Here is a 13,255-nt window from a genome sequence, read left to right on the forward strand (position 1 = left end):
CAAATGTCTCCCTCTGGTGTTAGAATATGTTACTACATGCATTTCAGTCAACGGGGAAACAGGACCAGTTGTGCAAGCTGTTAGCGACATCTACCGTGAGTTTTGGGAAAACCTATTTCAAATAAAGTAGAGCGACTTTTTTTTTTTTTCTCACGCACTCAAAAAGGATTACTGTTTCAAAGATATGAGAAAAAATAATTCATTGATAATCTGTTTTCTTAGTTTAGTAAACTGTACCCTCAATTGACTAATCTTTCCCATCAGTTTAGTAAACTGTACTCTCAATTTAGTAATTTGTTCCATCATTTTAGTAATCTGTTCCCTCAATTTAGTCAACTGTTACCTCAATTTAGTCATCTGTTCCCTCATTTTAGTCAACCGTACCCTCATTTTTGTAATCTGTTCCCCCAATTTAGTAAACTGTAATTATGAGTTTAGTGTGGTCTTTTGCGGCATTTCACGGGCACCAAAGGGGTCGTCACCTAGAAAAGGAAACAGGCTGGCTAATTGTTGCCGGTCACTGCTAATACGTACTGCTATGTCAATGGGTACTAATTACTGGAACACAAGTAGCGAAACAAAATAAACAGTGGTTTTTAAGTTTTATTTAGCTGCAATGCTGCATACATAAAAATGATCTAGAAAGCTACAAAATATCTAGTTTATCAAGAAGGCATCATAATGTTACGGCAAAGACAAGACCATTATCATCATAATAATAATAATTATGCAAAACATACAAACATAGCAGAGCCTCTTTTTCTTTTGCCTGCTCCAACACATTAGCCGTAGATAAGAAAGGATATCGCACATCTGTACCAAGAAACACCAGGATATTTTTTTTTGTTTGTTTGTTGTTGTTGTACAAAGCACCTTTTTACAAGAACAAATCTGCACATAAAACAAACGCGTGAGCTATGTGAAGTCAAATCACTTTAAAGCCACAATTTGAAAATGATCAAAACAGAACAGAGCGGTACCAGTACCTTATTCCTTGACAAAATTACAAATAACTGCTGTTACTCTCGCAGCCCCGAGTCGAACGTGTTAGCTCTTTATTTTCTCCCAATTTTTTTTTTTTTTTTTTGGAATGTCAGTTTTATATGACAAAAGGCTGCAGACATTCACGCCTCGGAAGGCATCAATCCTGTTGTTGTAGTGCTGAAACCACACGTCAACATGTATTGTACCAGCAGTAAAACAACGACCATCTTTATATACAGATCACACAACCATACGACTGTATACAAATACAAGAAGAAAACATGTACAGATCAATACGTGAACAGATACACAGGGCAAACATAAAATCTACTCAAAGAGCACAGTGGTGGAAAAACACTGATTGAGCTTTTACCTGTATGTGTGTCCACCACAGACCAGATTTTCTTTAAGAAACAGTGGAGATGCATGTAGCTCTGCTCCACTCTTTATTACCTTGAAATATTTATTGTTAAAAAAAAAAAAAAAGCCAGGGTTTTTTTTTTTTTTTTTGGGGGCTAACATTTCAGAGATTATTTTTATTTTAAAACACTTGAACCTGCAAGTGTGTGCTAGTGTTTTATTTAAGCTCAGTGACCTCAAGCAATTTCACTTGCTTCAAAATCCTTTGTGAAAATCTAGAGATGAGGGAACCATCTACAATTGAGCAGCTTCCCCAGTTAGCATCACAATCCTATAAGACATGGCTGGGGAACCATTTTCAAGTTCTAACCCTCTGGGGACGTCCTTATTTTATGACAAAACCTGATTGATTTCTTTTATGATACAGTAACACAGTGAACAAAAACAAACACTTTTTGTTTTTGCTCCGATTTTTCCCAAGCCGAACTTTCTGTGTGCACAAAAGTCCTATTTCTCTCAAATATTGTTCACAAATCTGTGTCGTAAATCCTCACAGGTGTGGCACATCAAGATGTTGATTGGACAGTCCGATTATTGCACAAGCGCGTCTTAGGTTGCCCTCAGAAAAAGGCCAATCTAAAATGTGGTGTCTCCACCTTGGCCACCTGAGGGCAGTAAAAGACAGACAGGCAGATATACTGCACATTGAACCGTCTGAACACCTTTCAGTTTATCAGTACGGCACTAATATTAGTTGTTCTTCGCAGAGAATAAAGTCGAAGTACTGTTATAAAACCAGCGTGACCACCATTTTTCTCAACCAGTGCAACATATTTGTTATACAGGTCTGTCTCGGGCTGCCCACAATAAAAAGCCACTCTAAAATGTGCCGTTTTACTGTTTCGGGAGGGTCGCATAAGGTCAGTCGATCATTTGTGCCATTCATCCTAGTAACGCGCGGCGAGATGTTGCAAAGATCTGAATATGTGAATATGTGGGAGAAATGGGACTTTTTGTACATAGCTCTTTGAGTTCAGCTCATGAAAAATGGGAGCAAAAATCAAAGCGTTGCGTTTATATTTTTGTTCAGTGCATACTTGGAGCATTATGGAGGAAATGTTGCTGGCAGTTCCTCTGAAGTTGTACAGTATTTGTTTTTAGAATGACATGCTGGCTGGATGAAATGCTCTGTTTTCCCTCCCTGCTTTAAGAAAGAAAGGCAATGTGGTACTTGGTTCAATCTCATTTTTTGGTCTAGCAACATTGTCGTTTTGTGTCAGTTTGAATTGTAAATTGTAAACCAAAGGCACTTTTTGCTACCATGCAACAAACACAATAACAGAGTAAGAGAATTTTTTTTTTTTTTTTTTTTTTGGTCTTTTACCACAGAAAATTTCACCAGACTTCATAGAAAAAAAAAAAAAGCTGATATTTAGGGAATATATGACTTTTATAGAGAAAAATACAACTTTAATATTATTTGAGGCATTTTTATGTAGTGAATCTGAAAATAGAGGAGTGTACTGGTGGAGGATTTTGCCTGTATCAGCCTGACTTGACATTAGGATGCAGGATAAAGTTGGACTATATACGCTAAGGCACTGTACTCTTAACACTTTGGCAGACTGTTTCGGGAATCTCTCACACGACTCCGACTTGGGGAGTGTTTACGAGGAAACAGGTCACAGTTTTAGTAGCGTCTCTCGGAGATCGCACAGCTGTAGCGTGTTTAAGGCTTTGGGGGCCGGCGTAGGCCACGGTAACAGGAATGTAGTGTGAGGCAGCAACGCTCTGACTCAGATCATGCCGGGAATGCTACTCATGTAGTGGGGGGGGAGAAGCCACAAACGTAAACATGGCTTGCTGTCTGACATGATTTTAGTGTCGGGGCTACTTAAGAGCAGAAGAAAGAAAGTGCTTTTGGATGACTCCGTTTACATCTTGTAGTGCTTTAACCTGTAAGAACACAGGTGTCAAACTCAAGGCCAGATCCGGTTCGTCACGTGACTTCACGTGGTCTGCCAAAGTCAATCATCTGAGCCTGCTCCATGTTTCTTGATCAAATTTGGACCGGAATTGCAAAATGTCATCACTTTTAATAACGTTGAGATTTGGCAAGCATTGTTTGTTGCGAAACCTCTTTTTCAAAACAAAACCCAAAAAAAACAAAGAAAGAAAAATCGTTGAACAAACCATTTTTCTTGACTTCTGAATTTGAAACTATCCATCAATTTGTTGTGTGTATGTAATAATTCAATGGGGGGATTATGCACAGTGGACCCCCGCATATTCGCTGATGGGTATTCGCAAATTCACCTCCTTGTATTTTTTTGTTGTTAACTGTACTTTATTTTTTAATTTATTCCTTAAGGATACAGCAATGTTGAAGATGTTTTAAGATTTGAAATAGTTTGTGGTATATTTACTGGTGAAACGATTGATTCTCAAAGTATGGTGCAAGTACCACTAGTGGTACGTGGGCTCCCTCTGGAGGTATGCGGAAGAATAACAGGTGGAGTGCATTTCAGTTGTATTTAATTTTTGAGTACAATACACTTGCATTTAATCTTTAAGAAGTGTTTGTGTTTAAACTTTTATTAAGGTACAGTTTTTATTTAACTTAGGCGCGATGCATTTTATTGAAATCATGATTTAAGTACTGTTATATTGCGCAATATTCAAGATGCCATCTTTTAACAAACCAACCTTTTCTAGTATTTGGGATGTAATATTGTCTCTATGGCTCAGTAAACGTGAAATATGAATTAAAATCGTCCACGCATTCCTGAGTTCCATAAGTTTTTCTGCAGAGAGGCCTGAAATCAGCTCATTCGAATTTCTCGAGCTTATCTAAGTCACTAACGAAGATCTCGGCCTTCCCTTTCTGCTCACGAGACAGCGCTGTCAACATAACAAACACGTGCGCTTTCACAAGTGGGTCTTCTAAACGGAGGCAACCAATCAGAGGAATGGGGGCGGTCTTAGCCAAATATGGACAAAGCAGATACAAAAGTGGGTCAAACAGAAGTAGCTGTCACGGCGGCCTTTTCTGGACACTTGTATGACAAAACCAAGGTGTTTTTTGTTTGTTTTTGTTTTTGTTTTTATATGAAATTGACACTTTTATACTAAGTCCATGTTCGAGAGTCACTCTATGGAGGTCTAAATAACCAAAATATGGGATCTTTAAAGCAGAGTGTTAATGTTCAAACTGTGCATAAAGTTACTGGCTTACAATAAAATTAAATATACTTATAAATCTATTTTTATTTTATTTTATATATATATATATATATACACTTAGGCCGTCTATGTTACTGCATTTTAATGTTGGTCATGATGGTGGTACTTGTCAAGTTTTTTTTTTTTAGGTAGTACTTGGTGTAAAAAGTTTAAGACCCACTGGTTTACACTCTTAAAATAAGCAATTATAATCACTTTTAGGGGCGTGTCAACTATTGGCGGAAATTCGCTATTTGCGGTCAGACTCTGTCCCTGCCCCATGTGAATAACGGGGGTACACTGCATAATCATACCATAATAATAATAATGTGGCCACCAAAACAACCAAAAAAAAAAAAAGAGTTTGACAGTCATGTGTTACAATCATCTGACAGGAACGGGAATGCTTAGCAGGTTGGATTGTTTTCCTAAATCCTTGAGAAAAGGCAGCAAAGTGAGTTTAGTATCTTGTTTTAGAGTGCAATCAAACTGCTGTGACTGTGTTGGTGTGCTTCAACAGGGAAAATAATTCACTGCTCGCTGATAAAAAGCAAAAGAAAACAACAACATTAGACAATTCCAAAAAGAAAAGGCAGTAATTTCATAGCATATTTAGTGTCAGGTTAGTTTCTTTGGAGCTCTATGGGCTGTAGGTCTTGCACATAAAACAAGCATGATCAACACACTCAAACATTGCACAGACCACATGAGGCCACTGGCACAAAAAGGCCAATAGCATATATACAGACAAAAAAATTGACAACACACAGTTCCATTTACCAAATTAGAGTAAATTTAGTACGTCGATGCCACAGTTATACCAGGTCTACATGATCTCTCAAGATTTCCTGCAATGGAACGAAGAATAACAAAAAAGAAAACACTAGTAGCACAACTCACCGCTGCAGTCAAACAACACAAAAACAACACAGTGATAAGAAAAGACTTCAGGTAACGACCGAAAAACGCTGTCGCTGTGACTTTTAGCGAGAGGCAATGCCACTTGTCTGGAGGTCAGAGAGTCTGTGAGAAAAGGAGAGGGGCCGATTCATTCTTTTACCAGTCTGTAGATATGATGCTGGGCACCGTGTTCGCTGTTCGACACTTCAAATACACACGCCATACAAAGCAGCGTCTCCTGCGTGTCCCGGTTGGTCACCACCTGCAAAAAACACAAACACTTGAAGACACAAAATTTGTCTGGAGGTGCAAATGTGAGGGATTGTCGGTCTCTATTGCCACAGCTCTAGTTTACTCTCCTGGTCTCGGTTTGCTGATTTTCCACATCAAAATACGACTGCGGGAAACTGCGAAAACCGTAGAGCGGCGGTGCGCAAACTGACACATCATTGGGAAATGCCAAAGACAGGCTATCTGGCAGTGACGCTTTAAGCAACGGATATTTGAACACAAACGCTGCAGCAAAAAATGTAGACAGACAACACAACAATACTCAACGGCATATACTCTTTATCCTCTGTGAAAAATGACTAATATTACTGCAGTTTACTGCGTCACTTACAGTAGCTATGAAACGTTTCTTTGTTTGTGATTGCATGTGTTATACTGCCCCCAGTGGCCAAGTCTCAAACATCAGAAAGAGCCACAATGAATTAACCATGAAGCACAAACTGTTGAATTATTCACATTCTATTTGATTGTTATTACTACGTGTTTTTATAAAGTAAAAAAAATAAAAAATATTAATAATAATATAATGAATATTTAATAATTATAAATACATAAAATAAGCTATTTTCCTTATTGACAAACATTACAAATAATGTTTGTTTTTTTTTGGGGGGGGGGGGAGGCTGGAACAGATTATTGGCATTTCCATTCATTTCAATATGGAAAGATTTTTGAGATACACGTGTATACGCAACACACTGCTCAACACTACTTTATCATTGCTAATGGATTGGTATTAGCATGTAAAATAAGTTAAAGATGAAGAAGGCTCTTGCAGCCTTCGTTTTTTTCTGTATGCCACCAGTTTGGACATCCCTGCCATAGAGACTGTTGGCACCTCCTTTTGGGGCATATGTTTCAACTGGGAATGATGAGCACTATAGAAAATTAAGGAATAGATGACGGCTACAGAACTAGGTATAGAACTCAAAAAATGATTTTGCTCAACCAAGACATATCAAAAGTGCACAACTGTGCTGATGGCGAATGCCACAATTGGGGGGGGGAAGTACATAAGAAGTTATGACCACATTTGTTGACAAAACTCTTGATGAAGAAGGCTCATTGTTCCTTGAGGTTTCTGCTCTTAAAGGGATTTTCTGTACTTTGCTGAAATCAATTTCTTAGTATTTTTAATTTCACTCTTTATTTGCCTTGCTTGTGAGCCAAATTTAAAAAAACAAAACATTTTGACTCACGGTTTGTGGACATAGACACACATGTATACACACACACACACACACTCAAACACAGTCACTGGTGGCCTTGTGTGATTATTAGATCAGTAATACTCAACCACTGTGGCGCGAAATGACCCAATTTCACTTAATTGGTCTGGAAATTATTTATGTACTACAAATGTATCTTTGTTTATCGATCTATGGCAGCGGCGTATTGTGACAAGTAGAACAATTAAATGCTCTTCCGTTAGATGTCATAAGGTTCAATTATGCTGTGTATCCACCTCTTGCCATTCATACAACAGAATAATAGCGTTGTGTTCAACTAATAAGGCCAGATTTCACACCGAGTAAGTACATTTATGAGCAAATTCAGACCAGATCATCATAATTTCAGGATACAGTCATCCCTCGCTATATCACGGTTCACTTTCTGCGGCTTCACATCGCGGAATTATCCGCTATATCGCAGGATTTCATGGTACCGTATTTTCCGGACGATAAGTCGCTCCGGAGTAAAAGTCGCACCAGCCAAAAAATGCACAATAAAGAAGGGAAAAAAACATATAAGTTGCATTTTTGGGGGGACATTTATTTGATAAAATCCAACAAACTGAGATTTTTGTCAGTTTTTTTTCGAATGTAAAATATGTGCCTTGGCTCTGTAAAGGTTGGAAAAAAACTAACGGTGTTAGATATTCTGAGCTCCTGCAGAGAAAGACACTCCTCACACTGTGTTTCGTCTCTATTGGAATGACAAGAATGTATGACCAAGCAGAGGACTTCATCAAAATGACATTTTCTTGTTATGTACGTGGCCTGAAGACGAGGAGAAGGAGGTGGAGGGTCATCGCTTACCAATAAGATCGTAAAGTTCTCCAACACGCTGTTCATCATGTACTTCTCAGGCAGGTGTTTCAGCTTATGAATGAAGTTGATCATGTATTCGCACATTGGAGATCTGCTTATCCGGTAGACGAAGCGTCCGTTCTCAAACCGTGCATATTCAGTCTGAAAGAAAAACGAGAAATGCAGCAAAAACAAGAAGTACACATTTGCCACTGTTGAAGAGTAACAAAGAAGCGTCTTACCTCTACTTTCTCGACCACCTGCTTTCCAAAAGAGCACACTTTAGTGGAGCATGTGATGGTCATGTTCTCTGAGCTCTCGTACTGACTGGTGACACCGTAGAAAGATCCGTTCTCCTCTTGAATGTTGCAGTTTAGGTCGGCCTGAAAAGCAGAGCATTTGGTGTCATTTAGTGTAATCCTTCATAATTGGATGACACCAACGCACACATACAAGGTCGACACAATACAGTCGCAGGGGTTACACTGCATTTCAGGGCGTGTTCACGCTTGACAGGTTTTGGGCCAGAGAAATGTGGACAGTATCATCCAAGTCAATAAGTAGAGGACCATTTGTAGAGCTGGTCTTGTGCTAATTGCAAATTAACTGTGGTGTGTTTAAATGACAGCAGAAGGAAGTCTGTTAATTGGGGCTGCTCACGAATGGGTGGTGACTAGAATTGGGATTCGAATGGGTGTGGAAAAGTGAAAGTAGAATAAGAATTTATAGACTCAAATCACAACAAATTCTAGAATATCATAAAAACAACTTTAATCTGCCAAAAGCTGCAACTACTGCACTCATGATGTTAAGCCTTTGTTTATGGCCGACGCCATTTTGACTTACTGCGCATAGTTTCTGCGTATATGAGCAGTTAACCATGGATCACGGATGCAAATAGCCGTAAGCCCTCCAGTGAGACAATGATCTCCACGGAGGGAGGCGTCCAAAAGCAGTGCCCGAGGAGCTGCGTGGATTTTCACGGCAGACGGCGACCGCGGCACAATGCATGGGACAAAGTTGTCCAAGATCCAACACAGCTTGGCAGATGATTGACAAGAGCTAGCTCGCTGGCTAGCTGTCTAAAAGAGGAGGCAGATGGTCCCAGCCAGCGTGGATTTACGACCACGTACGTTCTACTTTTGGCCATGTTATGGCAAGAGCTCCCGGTTAAAGTAAGTGATTTTAAACTAAAAAGAAAAACTTTTACGGTACTCCCTATGCGGTTCAATAGATAGTTTTCAAATAATCATATTGGATTTTTCATTTGTCGGACAATGACGTCTTTATTGCGGAATAGTACAAGGGGTAACGATTCAATTCTGATTCGGAAGTTATTTGTGACTGTCAACGCGTATAGCGAATGGGGATTTCCGAGCAATACTGTTAATGTTTTTAGAACCTCTCTTGGAACTCGAAACTCTCACTGCACATTTATTTAGAAACGTTTTGTACCATCTCAGCTGGTAAAAATACGGTACCATCATATTAACATAAATCCTAGGAGCATTGTTGAGTTTCGTTCACATCATTTGTCACAATCGGTGTCTAATGTATTTGTGTATTTGAGTCAAGATCACCATTTGCTACCTTTGAGACTTCCCGATTTCATCCAAAAAAGGTCAAGATTTTCCATATTCATTGTATTAAGTAGATGGTATGCTGATAGAAACGCATATTGCATATTGGCCGAGACTTTTTCCTATTTTCATGGTGACTGAGTGATTCCGATGAGGACACCAAAGGCACTCCACTGTGATATGGGCCCAGGTCATTGATTTACAGTAATAAGCCACCATGTAATGCAGATAGATGTACAGTATAAGAAGTGTCTCCTCTGCAAAAAGCAGTGTACACACTATGAAACCCCCCCAATCAATATTCTGCTTATTTTGACCATATATATATACGGAGCATAGTGCAAATTCTGAAGAGGATCAAGCAACATTAAAAGAGTGATTTATAAGATTGATCGTCCATGTTCCCAGAGGGCCGCCTGTCTCTACGCCCCGCACATCCTGTTAATTACGGCCACAAAAAGCGGAGACGTCCGCCTCCAACATTCTCCTCCTTCATTAAGCAGAGCAGTTATACATTCATTATTGTGCAGATCCTGCCTTTCATTTGAAATTTAGATTGGCCGGTCATTTCAAAAGGAATTTGAGGGGACTTGGTCCAAGTACATGGTCTCTACTTTGTTGGCCGCCGCTAGTTAGCATTTTGCATCGGGGATGGAATACGTGCAATGTTTAAAGAGCCATTATGCAGCGCAACCAGGTCACACTATTGTTTGGATATATTAGACTGAATTAGCGAGAGCTTTGATCAAAAGCTCTCCTGCTATGCCCGTCCAAATATAGCCTAACACATTCTGTAAACAATAAAAGCACAATCTCTTCAAAGTAGACTACTGACACTGACTGGTTGTAACCTCTAATAAAATATAAAATAAAAATAAAGACAGAATTGTTGACACTGTTTTGGTTGACAGTATCAAAAGTTCATTATTTAATAAATGTGTTTATTATTGCAGTTGTATTGTAATGATGTAGAATGGGCCTGCATCTACAACCCTTATTCCAGTGAAGCTGGGACGTTGTGTTAAACATAAATAAAAACAGAATACAATGATTTGCAAATCATGTTCAACCTATATTTCATTGAATACACTACAAAGACAAGATATTTAATGTTCAAACTGATAAACTTGAATGTTTTAGCAAATAATCATTAACTTGGAATTTTATGGCTGTAACACGTTCCAAAAAAGCTATTATTATCGTCGTTATTTGAATATGAAGCTGTCCCATTCTATATTCATATATATGAGACACAACGCTATGAAAAAAACGGGGGAAAAAAAAGAAAAATGATTCTCTTTGGAAAGAGAGATTTGATTTGATGCAGCTCTCATTAAAAGCTGCCTAGCTAATGTTCTTTCCAAGCTAATGCCCCCACATATTTGCTTGGCAAAATAAATTAGAATATATATTTTTTGGGGGGGGGAAATACAGTCTACATTATTGTATCATATTTAAGTGTCTTTTTAATTAAAAAACAAAACAAACTGGTTGTCCTCTCAGTCAAAGTTCCGCGGCGGAAATGAGAAGGTGGAAGTTCCACCAACACACACACTAACTGACTCCGGCCCCCGACTCCCAGTCCCCGGCTCACTCATCAAATGACAAATCTAACTGCAGCCATGTTGGACTTGTGATTGACAGTCAGCGAGTGAGGCTAGATAAGATGGCTGCTTGTCTGCTGCCGCTGCTTGGCTCATGGTAGTTTTGTCAAACTAGGCCTAAACACGGCATCAAAACCAGTGGAATCTGTAAAAACTGCTCAGCGCAACCCTGCTATTTACGACCTATTTACGACCGCCGGTTTGTGCTGCCGCTGCGTATATCCAGCAGTTTCCGGTCGCAAAACACTGCAGCGCCAGCCATTCTACGCAACCGCTGCTATTTGCCACCAGCACAGACCACCCGAGGAGCATTGGGCACCATCAGTGTTACTCCTCTGCTTTGCTGTGTAATCAAATGTTCACTGTTTTACACCGGACTGCACCTCTACAGTAATTCTTCATCTTAGCGTCAGGGTTAACTTTTACATTGTATATGTGCTTTCTTAGGCATAAGATGTTCACTGTACCTGCACTTTATTTTGACAGCAATGTTTGAACATGTTTTTAAGCATTTACATATTTTATTGAAGAGTTTTGGTATATTTATGGTTTAAACCTTTAATATAGTCAATTATGATCACTTTTAGGAGGGTGCCAATTATTCACAGAAATGTGCCTTTCGTGGTCGGGCTCGGTCACTATCCTCCAGTGACTAGTGGGGGTCCACTGTATACACAAAAACAATATAATCTTATTGGTAATATACAATGTATGTTCAACATGGGCAAGAATGCTGGAATTATAGGAATCTCACTCACCCAGAACTTTATAAGGAAGAAGGAATTTTGGGCGCCCTTCGCGTACAGTTCCTTCAGTCCTCCCTTCTTTTCAGGAAATTTATCATAAATCTGACGAATGTCCACAGACTCAAGCAGGGCGTCGCTGTAGGAATGATTTGTCTGTCCGATATGCACAAAGAGGTGCTTGTTGTACTGGAAGGACAAATAAAAGATGTACTATAGTCACACATTACAGTGAAGGAAACTGGTTTTCAATGTGGATCTATTCAATTTACAGTTGGTGAGCGAAGATCTCAGTTTGATTAATACACAGAGATGATTAGTTGACTGAACACAATGATTGTGATCGAGCTTAACTCAGTTTATTAAAAAATATAATTAAAAAAATCCAATTTTAAGGTAAGAAGTTTTACAAGTGGAGCAAGTACAACGTTGTAAATTCAAGCCAAATAATAAGTGACAGCGTGAAATTAAGAATACTAAGAAATTGATGACGACAAAGCACAGAAAATCTCTTTAAGAGCATGTAAAATGCTCAAGTAGACGGCCAAGTCCTTTGTTTGAAAATGTATGCATAAATAAATGAGGGGCATTAAATCATTTATGTTTACAATAAACGTTTACATTTCTGAAAGTAGTCTGAAAGTCTCCTCTTTTTTTAGGTCACCAACTGACTCCCTGTGGGCAAGGTCCCAGTGCATTTACAAAGAAACTAACAACATAAGAGGCGGGAAAGAACACCATCAGATGGTGACACTTCATGTTTTATATTTAACATTCTTCTTACAGAGTCTGGGTCTCTTTGTTGCTCCAGGAAGGCAGAGAACTCCACCAGTCGCAGTTTGGTTGTACCGATAGAGCGGCCCTGCCATGCTGGTGCCGTCGGAGCAGAAGCGGCCGTGGGCTCGTAGCCTGCAGTGACAACAGAATAATGACAGTTGTCTACATTGAATATCATTGAGTTCATCCTTTTGAAATGCAGGACTTTATGTGGTAGGAAGCGGCAGTGGTAAGTAAAATATAAGCATTAGGAATTAAATGAAAAAAATATTTTACATGAAATCCTTGTCTTTATCTTAAAATAAATGCCACTGCACTTTTAAGACATACTTTTGAATACTTTCAGAGTTAGTATTTTGTAAGTAAAATTTGTGGTGAAATAAAATCTATTTATTTATTCTTTCTTCTTCTTTTTTTTTTTTTTTTTTTTTTTTTTTTACAGTGCTACTTTTAAAATAAGTGCCCACCCCAAAACAGAAATAACAATTCATTAATCCCACTGGACTAAAAAAATCTTATAATTGTTCTCATACATTACTGATTTGGCTCTGGCTCTTGCTTGATTTACAGCTTCAGCTGTTCAACAGTCCAGGGTCTGCGTTGTCGTATTTTACGCTTCATAATGCGCCACACATTTTCAATGGGAGACAGGTCTGGACTGCAGGCAGGCCAGTCTAGTACCCGCACTCTTTTACTACGAAGCCACGCTGTTGTAACACGTGCAGAATGTGGTTTGGCATTGTCTTGCTGAAATAAGCAGGGGC

General features: G+C 39.0%; 1 protein-coding gene across 5 annotated transcripts in view; it reads right to left on the reverse strand.

The window, feature by feature from the left end:
* Nucleotides 1-590: 590 nt before the first annotated feature.
* The window catches only part of tead1b (TEA domain family member 1b), a 50,780-nt gene continuing 38,115 nt past the window's right edge, over nucleotides 591-13,255 (reverse strand). For all 5 annotated transcript variants that reach the window (XM_061754037.1, XM_061754027.1, XM_061754017.1 and 2 more), the window contains 5 exons: nucleotides 12,499-12,623; nucleotides 11,730-11,903; nucleotides 8,030-8,170; nucleotides 7,797-7,949; nucleotides 591-5,728 (listed from right to left, as the gene is read on the reverse strand). In XM_061754037.1, the coding sequence (XP_061610021.1) occupies nucleotides 5,615-5,728; nucleotides 7,797-7,949; nucleotides 8,030-8,170; nucleotides 11,730-11,903; nucleotides 12,499-12,623 (707 nt within the window). In that variant the 3' untranslated portion in view covers nucleotides 591-5,614. The remainder of the gene's footprint in view (nucleotides 5,729-7,796; nucleotides 7,950-8,029; nucleotides 8,171-11,729; nucleotides 11,904-12,498; nucleotides 12,624-13,255) is intronic.

The sequence above is a fragment of the Phyllopteryx taeniolatus genome, chromosome 2, assembly GCF_024500385.1.
Source record: "Phyllopteryx taeniolatus isolate TA_2022b chromosome 2, UOR_Ptae_1.2, whole genome shotgun sequence".
Taxonomy (NCBI): Eukaryota; Metazoa; Chordata; class Actinopteri; order Syngnathiformes; family Syngnathidae; genus Phyllopteryx; species Phyllopteryx taeniolatus.